The sequence below is a fragment of the Manihot esculenta genome, chromosome 17, assembly GCF_001659605.2.
Source record: "Manihot esculenta cultivar AM560-2 chromosome 17, M.esculenta_v8, whole genome shotgun sequence".
Lineage (NCBI taxonomy): Eukaryota > Viridiplantae > Streptophyta > Magnoliopsida > Malpighiales > Euphorbiaceae > Manihot > Manihot esculenta.
In genome coordinates, this window is record NC_035177.2 from 23,268,662 (window position 1) to 23,286,431 (window position 17,770).

Here is a 17,770-nt window from a genome sequence, read left to right on the forward strand (position 1 = left end):
AGAGGTCACATAGTTTGTTCGAGTCCCCAAATTCACGTTTAAACGCAGCCATTGACTTGGACAAAACATCCTTCTTTTTCTTTTTTCTTTTTTTTTTTTTTCTGTGAAAAGGTCATATCAAGGGACTGATTTAATAATTTTAAAATAATGAAAATAATAATTATACGCCAATAAAATTATGCTCTTCAGCATAAATGTTTATTTTGGTGGAGGTTATCAGAAAATGAATGGAAGTGATGGTCCAGACCCCAGCCAAGGGGGACGTGGATGAATATAGGATGTGATGTGTACATGGACGAGCTAACCTTTTATTATGAAAACAAAAGAATAATTAAGTGGATGAAATGGATTTGCCACTTGGGATTTTGCATGCCACGTGTGACTGACTAGGCCAATTCTAATTTGGTGGCAGGCAGACAGAGGCAGGCACAACAAGATTGATCTTCTAGTTCTACTCCTTTCGATTGTAATTGGCCATTATTCAATTTATATTGGTGGACCATTTTATCTACCATTCCAATTATAAAATTTATTACTTGCGTAATAAGAAACAAAAATCACTGTTTTTTGCTAATTTTAGGTTTAAGATTAATACCAACATTATTCAACTAAAATTGATTTTAAATTGAACTAAAATCATCTAGTTCAACTCTTAGAAATATATTTCTTTTCAAAGAAAAGGTTAGGACAGACAACTAATCTGTTTATGGTTGGGAACTTGGGAAGATAACAGCTAATACAAATCAAAGAATTTCGAATTGAACCAGTCTTTGAAGAAATCTATGCATTTCATTGAATAAGATGATTGTAGTATACATAAGAATTGCCACCTAATTACATTCATTTGAACATTGTAAGAGAAACACAAAATCAGACAACAATACCCAGAATCAAATACTTACAGAAAATATACTGCCTGAAGGACCATGGCACTAAAGATGACTGATTTATGTAATGATGGATTGACAGTGGCATGGCACGTAAAAGAAGCTGCTGTAATATTTGCCTCATAAGCTGTTGGATTCTGTTGCTAAAAAAGGCCGATATGGACTGCCAAAAAGTAAGAAGCAGCATGACAAAATTGTGAGGTGCCCAATGACACGTGGAAGGAATAGCATTGCATAGTGCAGTTAGGATATTGCCTGCGCAGTACTCTGAGACTTGCAGCAGGAAGCGACTTCCAATGGCGGGCTTTGGCTATGATCCTCGAAGAACTAGATTCAATTCTAGAGCCGATTTTGCCACTAATCCGCCTTTCCTGTAGCAAAATTTATAAGGAAGATCCTCATGAGTAGTTTGTCAAATTTGTGACTAGGAAAAGCATCAGATTTCATTACATAGAAAACAAGCATTTAGAATAAATACAAAGTAGTAAATGTTCTTTCAAAGTGGTGTCACTGTGCTGGAAAAGTCGCATAGTGACTATTAAGTAAAGTGACATGTCATATGGAGTCCAAAAGCACACTACAAATGGAAGAAGCAAGAATTTTTGTACGGAAGCCTTCAATTAATTGCTAGAATATAGTCAACGGGAAATGGCAATACTTCAGAATGGCGTCTCGTTTCTTCTGAACTTATTTGTTATATTTTAATCAAAGTTGGGAAAAGAAAAAAGAAAAGAATACTCCAAGATTCCTGCTTGCCTTGTAACTAGTGGAAGAATTTGTTGGATATTTTGCAGCTGGACAAAACATTGCTTGCAACATTCTAGCCTGCACTCAAATATCAATCAGTGACACAATGAATAAGTTGGATTAATCCACGTTATGCAGGAAACTCTTAAGCAAGTCTCCGTGAAAATGCTGCATAACCAAACCTTTGCTCTGCATGAAGATCAACACCAACAGCTGGAGGAGCAGAAATGGTTGAGCGTACTATTGGGCCAAAGACTGCTACAAGCTTCAGTAGCATCTCCAATGAGACACTTGTGTGCCTGTACATTAACAATGCAAGTTAAACTTCTGAAGGGATCTCCCTAAGTTAGAAATTAAATTGTTATTGAGGCAAATGACTCTAGATTTCAAAGTTCTTGCAATCTGATGCAACTCTTGCCCCCTATCCTACAGTTGTTTCTTTAAGTAGAGATTCATCTCTACTCAATATTAAAAAATGAAAAATAGAAGCAAACAAAAACTTGTGACCTTTAGGCCAATACAGCCTACACATAAAGATATGTGACAGGGAATTTGTTGTATACATTACTGTGAAAGAGCATATATTGCTGCAACTCAAGATAATAGAGCCATGAAAATATAATAAGTTGATGACAATGTTCCAACAATCAATAACAGTTTGGCATAATGCCGATTAGATGCAGGGTTATTGGTCTCATTATGGCTGATATTTGGTAAGGCTGCAGGGAATGGACCAATAATACAATACCGCAGATTCTATATCATCCAAAACCCTAACATTAGAAGTTTTCAGACCATGTTCCCTTCACAATTACCTTTCCATCTTGCTCTCCAGTAAGCCCACAAGCACGGGAAGTAAGCAAGAAAATAGATCTAAGGTAAGAATCTCCATTTTCTCCATAAGGATACTGATTACATCTGCTTGCACCTGCGTCAGGATTTGATTATTATCATGGAAAGCCAAATGTCCAAGATAAACCATCAGTTACAGGTCATAATCATTTAAATACAATTAATAAGCATCAGATATGAACTATTCTCACAAATACCCACAGAAGGATCTTGCAGCTTTCTTAAACCATTGATAGCACCCTTAATGTCATTCTGTTCCCAAAAGTGTCTAACTACCTGTAGGACATTAGCAGTATCTTTGTGATTTGCATCCAAGAGAAGGGAAGAAAAAGCAAAGCATGAAAGAAACTTTAGGATGTAATCAAGATACTAAACTACAGATAAAATGCTTCATCAGTCTTCAGATATAGCACAAATAGATAAGGTTTAGATCACTATTAACTATTGAAAAGTATTCTACATTGTTAAATGGATCTCTAGAGAACGCAAACACATCTAGAGGTTACCTATAATTGAGAAAGAAAACTTCAAAACATCTTAAGTTGCAACAAAAACATTGCAACACTGCAATATTTTGCCAACATCATTAAAAATACTAAGCAAAGAGCTGTTTGCCTCTTGTTAAATCTAGTCGCAGAAGCTTCATTCAAAACTGCTAAATTTACCTGTAATTTTGTCAAGCGGGATTTAAGGGTACTCAAGAATACATCATGAGTTCGCATCAAATCTTCACTAATATCTCGATAACTAGAACAAACCGGTTCGCTGCCAGAAATCTGAGGCTCCTCCTGTCATTATTACAATAGAGAGCTGAGTGACTTTGGTTGAATAAAGAAAAAGGCAGATGCTCATGTATGCTCCTCCACAAAATAAACTAGAAGTCTAGAAAGTTCATAAATGGGTTTTGCGATAGGAAAACCATTTTGGTAATGACAAACAAGATTTGATACAATCCTTGGCCAATAAGGTGTTGCAACTTGCAACAACTAACAGTGACTTTTCCAATGCCAATTCATAGGTGCAGGAAAATACGAGTATAATATCAGTACTCAAGAGGCTTCATGAGGAAAAAAAATACTTAAGCGCTAATTCAAATGGCCATTATCATGGCTAGCAGATATAGAACATTTTAGTCACTTTCCATGACTAATCCATGTTAGTAACTCCATGTGAAAAATTTATCCATCTTGAAAGTTTTACTCATCAAAGTTAAGTTTTTTACTTGTGACATTATCACATTCCACTGGAGTTTATATTAAACCCATCAGAGATGCCACAGTTCATTTATGTTTGGACTAGACAAAATATTCTCTTTAAGAGGACAAAAATCATACCAGCATGGAAGGTGCTCTATCCATTCCTCGTATGACACGAGGAGTCACCTCAGTTGCTATGGGAGGTGATCTATCTGTTTCAGGTACGACTCGAGGATTCACATTAGTAGTTGTGGTTGGTTTTCTATCCCTTTCACATATGGCACGAGGGGTCAAAGCAGTTCCTTTAGCAGGTGTTCTACCCATTTCAGGCATAAAACCCAGAGTCATATTAGTTGCTATGACAGGTTTACTCTTGGTTTCAGGCATAGCATGGGCGGGCATATTAGTTGCTGTGGGAGGTTTTCTATCAGTTTCAGGTATAACATGAGTGGTCATATTAGTTTCTGTGGAAGGTTTTCTATCAATTTCAGCTATAAAATGTGGTGGCACATTAGCCGAAGTGGGAGGTTTTCTATCAGTTTCAGGCATAAAATGAGGTGTCACATTCACTGAAGTGGGAGGCTTTCTATCAGTTTCAGGCATAACAAGAGGGCTTGTATTGATTGCTGTTGGAGGTTTTCTATCATTTTCAGGCATAACAAGAGAGCTCACACTGGTTGCTGTTGGAGGTTTTATATCAGTTTCTTTTGCAGCACCAGGGTTGATATTAGATATCCTATTTGTTTCATGTGCAACTTGAGAAGCCATATTGATTGATTGATCTTCACTGCTAAATTTCTCTCGTCTTTCAAATCTCTCAACCAGAGAGCGTGTCCTGCCCGCTACAACAGCAACTGCCAAAATATAATTATTTAGACATAATCCATTTCATTTGATATGTGTACTCCTATAAATCACAGAGCTGCTAAGAACACAAACCTCCATTGACGATTTTAACGGAGGGGATCCCTTTATTGCTATTAGCAATGGATTCATCACCTGAAAACAAGAGGATTAATCATTACCAGCTGGTGATTAAATACATTACAATCATTAAATGAGATAAAATGAAGATCAGAAACTCTCAACAAGCAGAAAATGGACAAAAATGGATAGATCGCATGACATAAAATTAAGACGGAATTCTAACATATATCTTTAAGCATGAATCAATGATATTATTACGAGCATTGCATATTATATATCCTATCAATGAAAGCAACAGTAAACATTAAAAGATGGACATGAAAAATTAAAATTGAAAAAGGAATAAAATTGGCATGGTTTACGATGAAGGTATTCACATGGAAGGCCAGATGAGATAACACATGATCAATGAACTCTGGCAAAAGTAAAATACAGTGATAACTGAGAACTACAACAAAAGATTGTTTGACCATATCTACCAACAAGTTGGCCTGTACTTTATGTGAATATAATCAGAGAGAATAGAGTGAAAATATGAAATGAGTACAGAAGGGAAATGATTAGGAAAAAAAGGCTTTGATGATCTAACTGAGTCCAAGCAAGGGTGAAACAAATGCACACTCAACAATTATGAAAACTAATGCTGTTATATAAGAATAAGAACTCACAATTTTCCTGACACGTGGGTGTCTCTGGGGATAAAATTTTTTCAAACTTATCTGCAACACTCTTAATAGTAGATTTATTTTCCTCACAGGAATTCTGTATCCCATCTTCTGATACATGCAGAGATTGCGACTTCAGATCCATTGCACTCTCTTTTTCACTCGTCACACTGCTAGAAGTTTCAGATTCAAGAGCTACTGATAGCTTCTCAACATCATTCTTGCTATTTGATGGCCTCCAAATATGAGCTGGCCTGAGCAACATGCCAGGTTTTGTCCTTGAAAAAGTGACTGTTCCCCTTCCAGAATTAGAAGAGTTATTATCAACAGCACTGTCCCGAGGTACAACAGTGGGCACAACAAAAGATTTATTAAGTGCTTCCCCACTAGCTTTTCCAGTCACTTCTATTGTGGAACTTTTCTTCTCTGTTGGTGGATTAATCATCTCCTTGGAATCCACCGGGAGGACCATATTTGGTGAACTCAAAGACCCAGCTTTTTGTGAAGAAACAGGAATTCCACCAGTAGCTTTACACGAAAGGTAATTAATTAGCCATCAGAGAGACAACAGAACAGAAGATAAATTTGACTCGTGCACTGCTTATGCCCTCATTAAGACACTAAGATTCAAATATAACAACTTACAGTCTACATATATATTCTTTATTTCTTTGATCTCATACTCAGGAGATATAGAGCGTAAATCTGAAGCCGATCTTTCTCCAGTCCTTGCTTTAACAGGAGAATCACTTTTGGAGATGTTAAATTTTTTCTCTGCACAATCACTTTCTTCCGGTACAAAACCAACTCCATATGGCTCAATAAGCTTAACAAAATAAGGGCAAAGTTAATGGCATAACTGACACCCACGAGATGACCCAAAAAAAATTCAAATAAATTAACGTTTCAAAACATAGGGAAGGAAAAACGGTCGATAAGAGGAAACTGTTTGACTTAGATAATCAAAACAATAAAAAGGAACTCACTAGAAAACCAAAAAGAAAAATAAATGGAATTCATTAGAAAATTTACCGATATATCTGCTACCCAAACTGCCACAGAATTTCGATAATGCGAGCAACCCAAAAGTTTTCCTTCATTAATGCAGAGGTCACCAAGTGTAGACCACCCAATACCAATGGCATCATGGAAAATTACAGGCTCCCAAGAATAAACCTGCAGTTTATGCATAATCCCTTACAATCTATTATAGATATGAGAGACATTTATGAGATAGCAACAATGCAAACCTTCAAAGAATCATCTAATCCACAAAAAAGTGTCCTCCCATCGGGATGAAAGGTAATTGTGCGTACTCCAGTGGCCTGGAAAGAGGAAAGATAAGCTTTTTAGACAATGAAACTCAACAAAGAACTAATTTATTTACAATGTCAGTAAATTGAAGCCCAAAAGCTTTATGGAATTTATAATTGTCAGCACAAAATTCTGAAAATATTAGACAAAAGTCTTAGCACCTTTTTATGGGGAAAAAAAAAAGTAGAAGCCTACAAGTTCTTTAATGTAAATGAGCACCAAACTGTCACACTACATTGCTTTCCTTCCTATCAAAAGCATATACAATTATTGGCACACAGGAACAAATCGACCACATATTATGATGATTGATGCTTAAGCTTCTTGAGAGGCAAAACACAAGCATTAGTATACAATGTATTAAATCACAAAATAATATAAGGGAAATGAACAACTGTGAAAATTATTTGTATCATGGAGTTTACAGAAACAAATAGTTTTTCCTATTTCAGGAAAGAAAATAATCATTGCGACAGAAACTTGAACGCTTCACAGCCAAAACTAAATCATACTGTTTGTCAATGCTTGATTTAAGTATGCTCACCTCTGGTCTGGTAGACCCAATCAAGTCAAAAGTTTCCAAGTCCCAGAACTTCACAGTTCCATCTGCTGAACCTGAAAAATTGAATTGCATGTTACACAAAATTTCTAGTCAAGTCTTGTGAGAAACTGATGAAAAAATGCTGATGGAGGATGTGAAGGATGCAGCAATCAGTAATATTAGTTGTAAAAAGTATGCCTCAACGTGATCCATACAAAGCAAATATGTAATTGAACTACGGATGATACATAATTCACACTAGCAATTTATTGACAAAGAAGTTGAAAATAAAGCAGCCAATGCTCATAAAAAAACTGATCTCTTTCCCATGCAAAAATTGCAAGCAGAACTCATCAGAACTAAGCCACATAGAAAACGAGGCCTCACCTGTGGCCAGGAGAAATTCGAGGGGATGAAAATCTAAGGATCTAATATGTCCTTCATGAAACTTAAAATCATGTATAAGCTTTCCAGCAGTAAGATCCCATACCTGTTTTATGATAATAGAGAAACTGAGTGAAGGAACAGAAATGAAACTAAATATTTGTCTTCTATTGATAGTGAGATCAATTAATACCTTTACAACATTGTCAAATCCACCAGAAACCACCCAGCGACCGTCAGGAGTGAATCTAATAGTACTAATGCCTCGAGTATGACCCTTGTATGTATGAATGCATCCCTTCTTTCTGATATCCCAGATCTTCAGATTTGTGTCTGTTGAACCAGATGCAAAGAACTCGCCAAATGGATGAAACTCAGCTGCAGTGCAGTTCGAGCTGTGTCCAGTAAGAGTGCGAAGCACTACACTTCACGAACAATAAGAAAAATATTAGATTTTACTCAGAAACTCTTGTAGCAATCCTGGCTACAATACAAGGGTGGCATTGTGCTAGAGATATAATAGGACTTAAAAAAGGAAAATTATGCTCTAGATGCTCTTATCACGGTGGAACACACCATTTGTCTCCTCTCATGAGAGTTTATATTTAAATTTAGGAATTGAATCATGACCAAAGTTTAGGTCTAACAAGTTCTCAGTTTAGTCAATCTCTAGATGTCAGACAGAAACAGCACAGCATAACCAACTTCCAAACTAAAATTCCAATTCTGATTTAATCAAGTACTGCTCAATCAAAAAAACCACTTACTTTTTGCTTCTTCCAAATCCCAAAGCTTTATCACCCCAGTGGAAGCTCCAGCAAGAACCAAAACTTCTGCTGTGTCAAAAGCTACAGATTCAACTGGGCTTGTGTGACCACACAAGGTCTGCATTTGGAAAAACAATAAATAAACTTACTATTTTACATGATAATAATGCCACATAAAGTCTGGTTCATTCCAAATTTCCACAACAATTTTCCAACAAAAATACAGAATGACATTAGATATTGAAATATAATGGCCAGTTTCAGAATGAAGCACAAGAAATATAACCCACTAAAACCAAATGATAATGAAAAAGCCAGATCAATCTTGTCACAATCATCCAGTCACTAAATTATCAGACTATATTTATTGGCATTGTTTTTTATATGGAAAATTCTACAATATAATACACATACAATAACCACATGCGAGAAGCTAAAAAAGCATCTAAATTAGAAATACATTTAAGAAGGTTCAAGGAAGGAATAAAAAAAAAAAAACTTATGAACTGACCATTAAAGAAGTTGGTTTTCCAATTGCCCAAAGATTGACTTTGTGATCATCGCCGCCTGTAATAAAAAGTCTACATGCCTTTTTCCCGATACTTAAGCAATTTACATTGGTGGAATGAGCTACAAATTCTTCTGTTTTCATTTCAGTCAAGGTACCGCACATAAAACTTCAGCAGAAAAAATTAACCACAGGATCTTTTTTTTCAAAGTTCTCATCTTAGGTTAGCATAAAACATCTTCTGTCGATCGCAACGCAATTATGCTGAAATCAGCATCATTCATATCCCGAATAACAAAAACATAAAGCTGCAAACTATAAATCTGCCCCCATCTTCCCACACTCAACAGGAAGAAAAAAAAGAAGGGGGGGGTGGGGGGGGGGGGGGGCATAAAGAAACTTAAATCAATAGAAGATCAGTTCGGCAAACCAACAGAAATAGCATTATCAGATAAACTTTACTCCAAAAGTGGATAGAAGCCACAGTTTACAGATAACCAAAGGAAAACTCGTTTTTCAGCTAAAAAGTCCACAATGAACAATGAAAAGAAGCTCAAATAAGCAATCAACATTCGAGCAGAGCATTTAAAGATAATAACAACAACAACAATAATAATAAACAAAGCCACAGAATCAGAGTTTAGAAAACCCAAAACAGATATTAACCTTCAAAACAAGCTCAATGCACAAGCAAAATACAGTAGAACCCTAAAATTATACCAACTGCTTCAAAATCCAAACTGATTAAAGCTCAGCATTATTACACGAAAAAAAAAAAAGATACGCAGCTTATATCCACGTTTTGCCATTTCCTCCACGATACAGAGAGACCCAGAAAACAATTCCTCGCCAAGAGGAATCAGATCAGAAAGTAGCTTGAAATTCGCAGTCCACACAACAATAGAAAAGTGGAAATCCAAAGGTGAAAGTTAGGAATTCAGTTAAAATAAGATGAAAAAGAAAATCGTTCTCTAGTCCTTCTTCGATGGAATTTCAGATGCGATTCGACAGTGAAAACACCAAGAACTGCTCCCTAATTTCCCCTTTGGCAATTTGCTCACAAGAACAGTTGAACTCAGATTTCAGACCATATGAATACAGCAATAGAGGCAGTTTCTATGTACTGTTTCTTATTGCTTATTCTTTTTATTTATTTTCCTAAAATAGCCCTTGTTTTTACGTGTTTTCATAGTTAATTACGATAAAGCCCTCGTCTGACGATGTTTGTACTGGTGGTGAGCGTAGAATTTTGAAATTTTGAAATTTTTTTTCTTTTTTCTTTTTCTTTTCTGAAATTAATAATAGCACGGTGGAAATTATTTCTTTTTTTTTTCCTTTTTTTTTTTTTATGGTTTTCGCACTCTAATTAAGTGGGAAAAAGACAATATCGTACATTCGATCGTTAATTATCAGAAAATTATTATATTATTTTTACCTTTTTATTTATTTATTTTTACATATTATAAAAAATAGTTTTTCCAGCATGTTATTTTTACATATTATAAAAAAATTCGATTCTGTTTTTATTTTTTTCAGTTTAATTTTTATTTATAATTGTAATTTAATTTTAATAAAAAATTAATAAAATTCAATTCAATTAATTAATTATAATATTATTTTTATTAGAGGCGTAAAATATTTAATTCAAATCGAAAAATTTAATTCAACTCAATTAATTTAAAATTTTAATTTAATTTTTTATTCATTTCGATTCGATTTAATTTTTAATTTTAAAATTTTTAATTATTTTAGTTTGATTTGATTTTAATAAAAAAATTAAATTAAATCGATTAGTGATAATAATATATTATTTTCAATAATATGGAGATATTAAATTATATTAAAATTAAAATATTTCAATTAAATTTTAAAATACTTTATAAAAAAATTATTAAAAATTCAAACCGATCAAATTAAATTAAATCAAATTAAATCAGATCAATTTGATTCAATTCAATTTTTAACTAAAATTAGTTTGATTTGATTTTTATAAATATCAAAATTTTAATTTTATCGGTTCGATTCAATACTCACCCCTAATTTTTATTTTTTTTATAATATAAGAGATTAAATTTTAATTAAAATATTTTAATATTAATTATTTTATTATGGACAAAAAGGTAAAGTCCACCAACCGATAAATGATTAAAAATTGTAAACCAAACCGAGACAAAGAATGGACGTTGATTAAACTGAAGAAACGAATATTTCGTGTTAAATGACAGCAACACAGATTCCCTTGAAAAACAAACTTTTCTTTAATCTTAAATTTATTTTTCTTTTATGTATATTTCATTACATTATTGAAATTTTTTCTATAAACCAATTGAAAGAGACAGTTGCTTAGAAATTTAGTTGAGCCATCAAAAGCTCGAGTCTTTCTGGTATGAGAATAACCAATCCACAACCTTTCTGGGGAGATGTGGGGATGGGATGGGATGAAAATTGGATTATGAGGCAAAAGGGAAATGTCTTAGCCAAATTCATGCACCAAAAAGAAAAAGAGAAAGAATATAGCAGCGTCCCAAAAGAAGTACACATGACCATATTTCTCAAAGAGACAGTAACTTGTGAAGGAGAGAGGAGGTCCATAATAAGCTAAAATACACCCACATGGAAACAGTGAAGGGAGGCCATGCAATTTAACCAAAGAATCCAACTAAGCATTGCAGGACCCATTTAGGTATTGCATTAGTGGGTAGGTATAAAATTCAGTTGCAGGATCTTAGCATTCATGTCCCACTCATTTGCTCAAGAAGATCTTGGAACAACCAGAAGGACTATTACCAAAGTTTGAGACAAGCAGTTCCCCCCTAATGTTGAAAGGCCACCGCCCACGGAGCTGTATTCCAAATATGTCGAATTTGGAGAGTTGGGCAGCGTTGAATCTAAGATCTGATCAGACAGAACAAAGAAGAGGGATCTTGATTTAGGCGAATATTTTAATAAACTATTCATGTGCTTTTGCATTAAACTGCTCAGTACTGTCATGTTCTGATATCTGTTTGACGGTGGTCGAACAAAAGAAAAGTATTTGACTGTGAGGAATCTAGCAGACATCTCAGACTTGCTACCATCTTAATACCCATCTAATCCAATAATTTTTTAGTTTTTTTTCTGGCCAACTTTGCATTATCCATTTTCTTAAAACATTTAAGAAACTCCTCAAAGCAAGTTGCTATTCCCGATGTGAGTAGAGATAAAAATATATCATCTAACCAATGAGTATGAGTGAGATCTCGAGTTAGAATCCCAGTAAAAAACCAATGAGTATGAGTGAGATCTCGAGTTAGAATCCCAGTAAAAAAAGAAAACATCGGCATCAACAAATGAATAATTACACAAGCCATATTCACACAAAATAAACATAATAATTGTATCAAGACATCTCCAAAGAATATAAAGAACAATGAACTGTAAGTATAGCACTATAAGAAAAGAAAATTTTTACCTCTAAAATTTCCATCCTAACAAGTCTTCAAGTATAAATAACAGATCCTGTTTTACATTATAAATACTGTTTCTCCAATGACTATTACCTACCTGGCCAAAATCTTAGAGTTCAGTTGATCTTCAGATTCTCCTCTTTATCATATCATATGCAAAAGATCCTGGACGACTTCAGACATTGCTGGTCTAAATTCTGGCTCCCACTGCAAATTGAAGAAGAAAAATGAAGCTCAGCTTATCTCTCCCAGAGAGAAAATTTCAGTTTAATATTTTAAACCAAGAAAAGAAAAGGGTTACTTGAGATTAAAGACCTACTAATTACTTTAGTTTTATTGTGATACAACTGGAATATACCGAAAAAATGGAAGAGAAATCACCTGCACACATCTGGATATTATATCAGCAAAACGAGATAAAGACTTGACAGGATATGCTCCGTTTAAAGAAGGATCAACCATCCCAGAGAGTGAATCTATGTCATGAAGCCGAGGAATTGCCCATCTAACCAGAGACTGCTCTCCTCGACTACGAGACCTAGACAAGTTTTTAGATGAAAGCATGATATTAATTGAATAAATTGATTGATTAAATTTGGTTAAAATCATTATCTTGAAAGTTAGAATTTGTAATTAAAAATCAGATCAGCACAAACAAAGAAAATCTCCTGTAAGAAATCACTTGCCTGTCATAAGATTTCCTCCCAGTCAGGAGTTCTAGCATCACAACTCCAAAGCTATACACATCACTCTTGCAAGTATAAGTCCCCAACTCAAACTCCGGTGCGCCATAGCCATAAGCACTGAGGAGACGTCCTGATAACTGAAAATTCATTGTTACAAGTTACAACTGTTAGCAACCAAATACCACTAGCAACTGCAAAAGTCAAGATTTTGAAGCTTAGAGATAGACAAATCAATAATAAACTTTTACACTATTGTTCCTCATGCCAGAAAAAAAGAGTCAGAAAATCAAGGCACTGTACAGAATAAAGACCATAGAAAGATCAGGGAAATTGCATGGACCAAAAGATTACCCGACTTGCAGAGCCAGATGATTGTAGAGTGGCCAACCCACAGTCTGAGACACATGCCGCAAGCTTTTCATCAAGTAGGATATTGCTTGATTTGAAATTTCGATGTACAATGGGGGGCTGACAGACTTCATGCAGATATCTTACCATACAAAAACAATAGAATTAAGGGGGAAGGAAGGATAAAGAAAGTCAGTTTGGCTAACAACTAAAGATGGGATGAAACTAACCACAGCAAAGGAGAATGTCTTAGGTTGACCTAGTAAGAGTTAATAGATATGAACCAAGGAAACTTAATCCAAATATTTAAATGAATGTTCACTTTAAACTGAATATTTATTTTGATGAGTTATACACAGGCATTTATGTTTAAGGTTTGGTTGCCCCACTTACTGTAGTGCTCTAGCTGCTCCTAGAGCCAGCCTAATGCGTGCATCCCATGACAGTTTTTTATGGATCTTCTCATCAAAATGCAGTGCATCATGAAGTGTCCCCATTTCGTAATACTCATAAACAAGTAGCCGTTGGCCATGCTCATTACAGTAACCCACAAGTTCCACAATGTTTGCATGTCGAATTCTAGAGATAGTAGAAACTAGGTCAACGAATTCCTCATCTGTCTGTTGCCTGGTAGCCATGTTATTCATTTTCTTGACAGCCAGTAGCTAAAAAATTGAGGGTGGAAAATGAGGTTAGTAAATAGAAATCTGAATTTCAGCTTTGACCATTTGTACAAAACAATATGCTAGCCCAACTTTGAAGAATGATATTGCCATATACAAGGCACATTATTACAGAGATACTAAATATGTGTAAGAGTTTTCAAGGATTATTCAAGATATTTTTACCCAATCTCTGTCAGACACAATTACTGTAATTCTCTTTAGTGGTTGGATTGGCCACCAAAACAAAATTGCAACTCAAAACATAATGCAAAATTTTCTAATGATGAAGGAAAGGAACAGGAACCCAGGAATACTGTTTGTATAACATGAAAAAGAAAAGGAGCAAATTGGTGTTTATCATACACCCAATGGTTCAAGGTATGGTGAAGCTTGAATAAAGACCAATTTATTATTCATAATAGCAAAAAGAATCTTGCCTGTCCATCAGGAAGCACAGCCTTGTAAACGCTGCCAAGTGTGCCCTCTCCAACAAAATTTTCTTCTGAAAAACTATCCGTGAACTGCTGAAGAGTGGCAATGGTGAAAACGCTTATAGAACTTGAGGATTTCAGAATCTTAGTTGAAGAACTCCTTGTGTATACTTCTGCAGGCACAACTGGATTTACTATGACCTTGTCAACTGGAAGACACGGAGGAGGGGGTGGTGGTGGGTGCAGATGCATAAAATTCATATCTTTCTCATGATCCGTATTCTTCCTTGACCATGCAGACATTCGTGTCAGATCTAATCCCTGATCATCCTGAAGCTTTGGACTTGTCTCCATTTTTCTGTTATCTAGTTGAAACTCATCTTGTAATTTCACTATCGATTCTTTTTGAACTGCTCAAAAGGCCAATAGAAATGGAATTCAAAAGCAGATGGATAAGATTAGCAAGTTCAAACAAAGGGATGGACAGTGATTAAATTACCTTTCCCTCGGCTATTTTGTTGCAATGACGATTTATTACTAGGCTTATCTATGTGGCCCCTACAGGCACCTTCACCTTGCCTTTCAGCATCTTCCTTCACTTGCCTTCTTCTAAAGCAGGTCGACATTAACACACACACTCCTAATATGATAACTACTGCCACCACAGAAAGACCAATCAAGATGGCTCTATTAGTTGTAAAAAGAGGCCTTGAACTTTCGGCCTTTAGCGTCTCTGAGGCAGGTGGACCACGTCCTTTCTTCTCAGGTGTCTGTGCAGAAGATGGTGGCATGGCTGGAGATGGAGGGAGCGCAAGTGGAGGAGGAGGAATTATGGTTGTATTGAATGGGTTACCATCTTTCCTGCAAAGAAGTACAAGCAACTATTACTGAGGCAGGCAGAAAACGGGAGATTAATACAAGTCAGACAAAGATTCACCTGAAATTTGGAATACTCAGTAGCTTTGCAGGTATAGGCCCTGAAAACAGATTGTTCTCCACATTCCTATCTCAAAAGAATGTGACAATGGATCAGCTGTTGAAGGCAGCAATGCATACCAACTACAGGAATTCTAAGCCAAGCTCTTCTACTAATAAGAAAAGATAAAGAGAATAAAGTTCAAAGCCCAAAAAAGGTGGTCAGAAAATTACAGATCCTGAAGGGGAAGATCCTGTAAGACATCAAGTACCCCTATAAGTTTATTATTCCGCAAATGCCTGCAATTGTTAAAAAAAAATCACAAATAACTAATGGAAATATTACATTTATGGAAAATTACAGGAAAATCTAGTTAAAAGCTCACAGTGAACTAAGAGATGACAAATTTCCCAGCGATGGAGGCAGCTGACCACTCAAATTGTTACCTGACAAATCCCTATACCATGATATATGGTTACAAGCAAAATCTAGAAAGTTAAACAGAAACGTTTAACTATAGCTTTAAGTTAAAATGCCCACAAATGTGTCAAGCTTGTCATCTGTTGAAAGGCATCTGGTATTCCTCCATTTAGATGATTATTGTTTAATGACCTGAGAAGAATAAAAGCTATGTTTAAAATGAAAATTACACTATCAGAACAAAACTCTTTAATGTGGCCCAATTATAAATAAAATTTGATTCAAACATACAAGTATGACAACAGAGTTAAAGAGGAGAGGGTATCTGGGATGCTTCCATTGAACTGATTACCAGCAAGAGAGCTGAAACAATATCAAGAAGAAATACAATTTTATTTGGGAAAGACACTAATTTGCCTTAATAAATTTGACATATTTGAAATTTACTCACAAGCTCCTCAAGGTAAGGGGTAAGTTGGATGGAATATTCCCTCCAATATGATTGTTACTCAGATCTCTGCATCAGAATATAGCAAAAATGACAATAAGCTTTAACATGAATTCAAAAAGTAAAAAAAAAATCATTCATGAACTCGGATACTGCCTGCAACTCATATTGAGTATGGCAAGATGCAAGCTTTTCAGTTGCTTAAGAATCACAATATTCAAAATTGTTCTGAAAGATTAGGATCATTGACCGCTACTTCAAAGTTCAAACTTGGCGATAAGTTTACGAATAGAAGCTTTCAAGTAAACAAGAAAATGGTGATTTTGAACAAATTATACTGCCGTAGTTCTGATAATCATGCTTGTATGAAAATAAAATTCCACTAACATTTCTATGATAGATTCAAATAGCGCCAGTTCATCGTCCAAGGCTCCTCCTAAATTCATGCCATTTAGTTTCCTGTAGAAACGAAATTATCATTATTGCAAAAGTTTATAAATAAAAAATCAGAACAAACAAAAGAGGAATTGAACATACAGTGCGGTTATGTTAAAGAATACACAGCTGACACCTTGCCATTCCTCTCCACAAGGGTCTCCTCCTACAGGAACCCATCCAAGCAATGGTGGGAAGTTCAAAGAAAGGAACAAGCTATTCATCGCAGCAACTGGAAGACGCAACACACAGAATTTAACTAAAAAATCTGAATGTTAAGCAAGTGAAAGCAATAAACTTCAGAATAAAAAGGCAAATGCTTGAAATCCAACAGATACAGCCAAAGGGTGAGGAATCAAAAGCAAAACAGCAAAGAAAACAAAAAAAAAAAAAAGTACCATCACGAGGGTCAGTGAGAGCAACACCAAACGAAACCATGCAAGCCACCACCACCACCACCACCACCACCAGCCCAGAAAACATTCCCCACTTTGTACAGCCCATTTTTAAAACACCAACAAAAAAAAATCCAAACTTGAAATCTTGAGAGATAGAGAGAGGGATGAAAAGGGAAAGTGAAAAGGTGGAATTGAATTGGAAACGATGCGTAGTAATCTGTGATAGAGTCTTAAAAATCTCAGCTTTAAAAGCAGAAGTTACAGAAGCAGAGACAGAGAGTGGGTGTTCGAGGAAGGAATTATAAAGGCTGTGTAAACAGAGAACACTGATTTTCTGTGTTGTGTCTAAACAGAGTAAAGAGAAAACAGAGGCAGAGGCAAAGGCAACGGCATGATTGAAAGCAAAGGTGCTTATACTCTTAAAAGAATGAATTGGGCTAATTGGGGTCTCCTTGTCCCTAATATTTTCAAGTATTTCTCTGTAACACCTGGCTCTGTGTTCAAATTAATAATAAAAATATTAATTAATTACATAAGCTGCATATCTAAATATTTAAAATTTATTAAATAATCCAAATAAAATCTTATTTTCTGTTCTAGTTCAGCATTATTTTCAGTTAGAATCTTTTTTTTTACGATAATGTCGCCAATTTTAAAACAATATATTGGATAAATCCTAAAATTTAAATAATTTTTTTTCAAATTTACTTAGATGTTATTTGATTGAATAAATAGATTAAAAAAATTGAAGTTATATCAAACACATTTATATTATTTTTAATTTTATAT

At 35.0% G+C, this 17,770-nt stretch overlaps 2 protein-coding genes across 11 annotated transcripts; both read right to left on the reverse strand.

Moving 5' to 3' along the window:
• Nucleotides 1-769: 769 nt before the first annotated feature.
• Nucleotides 770-9,905, reverse strand: LOC110605239 (katanin p80 WD40 repeat-containing subunit B1 homolog KTN80.1). Of its 10 annotated transcripts, none has more exons than XM_021743657.2 (18): nucleotides 9,573-9,905; nucleotides 8,792-8,922; nucleotides 8,281-8,398; nucleotides 7,707-7,933; nucleotides 7,517-7,619; nucleotides 7,133-7,203; nucleotides 6,525-6,599; nucleotides 6,307-6,450; nucleotides 5,920-6,100; nucleotides 5,278-5,802; nucleotides 4,622-4,681; nucleotides 3,821-4,536; nucleotides 3,152-3,274; nucleotides 2,688-2,762; nucleotides 2,450-2,562; nucleotides 1,817-1,933; nucleotides 1,644-1,712; nucleotides 770-1,253 (listed from the first exon to the last, which is right to left on the reverse strand). In XM_021743657.2, the coding sequence occupies exons 1-18, from the start codon at nucleotides 9,595-9,597 to the stop codon at nucleotides 1,031-1,033; spliced, it is 3,096 nt and encodes a 1,031-aa protein (XP_021599349.1). In that variant the 5' UTR covers nucleotides 9,598-9,905; the 3' UTR covers nucleotides 770-1,030. The 10 variants fall into 10 exon arrangements, 6 of the variants coding, with proteins under 6 accessions (XP_021599349.1, XP_021599351.1, XP_043808482.1 ...); XM_021743659.2 differs by having other exon boundaries at nucleotides 770-1,258; XM_043952547.1 differs by lacking the exon at nucleotides 9,573-9,905 and having other exon boundaries at nucleotides 770-1,050; nucleotides 1,143-1,253; nucleotides 8,792-9,139.
• Nucleotides 9,906-12,110: 2,205 nt separating this feature from the next.
• On the reverse strand, nucleotides 12,111-17,419 carry LOC110604492 (protein STRUBBELIG-RECEPTOR FAMILY 3). The gene is made up of 16 exons (XM_021742672.2): nucleotides 16,982-17,419; nucleotides 16,686-16,815; nucleotides 16,536-16,607; nucleotides 16,152-16,217; nucleotides 15,992-16,063; nucleotides 15,821-15,892; nucleotides 15,666-15,737; nucleotides 15,514-15,579; nucleotides 15,302-15,367; nucleotides 14,864-15,225; nucleotides 14,371-14,774; nucleotides 13,662-13,933; nucleotides 13,272-13,410; nucleotides 12,921-13,057; nucleotides 12,616-12,772; nucleotides 12,111-12,441 (listed from the first exon to the last, which is right to left on the reverse strand). The coding sequence occupies exons 1-16, from the start codon at nucleotides 17,085-17,087 to the stop codon at nucleotides 12,379-12,381; spliced, it is 2,256 nt and encodes a 751-aa protein (XP_021598364.1). The 5' UTR covers nucleotides 17,088-17,419; the 3' UTR covers nucleotides 12,111-12,378.
• Between the last annotated feature and the right edge of the window lie 351 nt (nucleotides 17,420-17,770).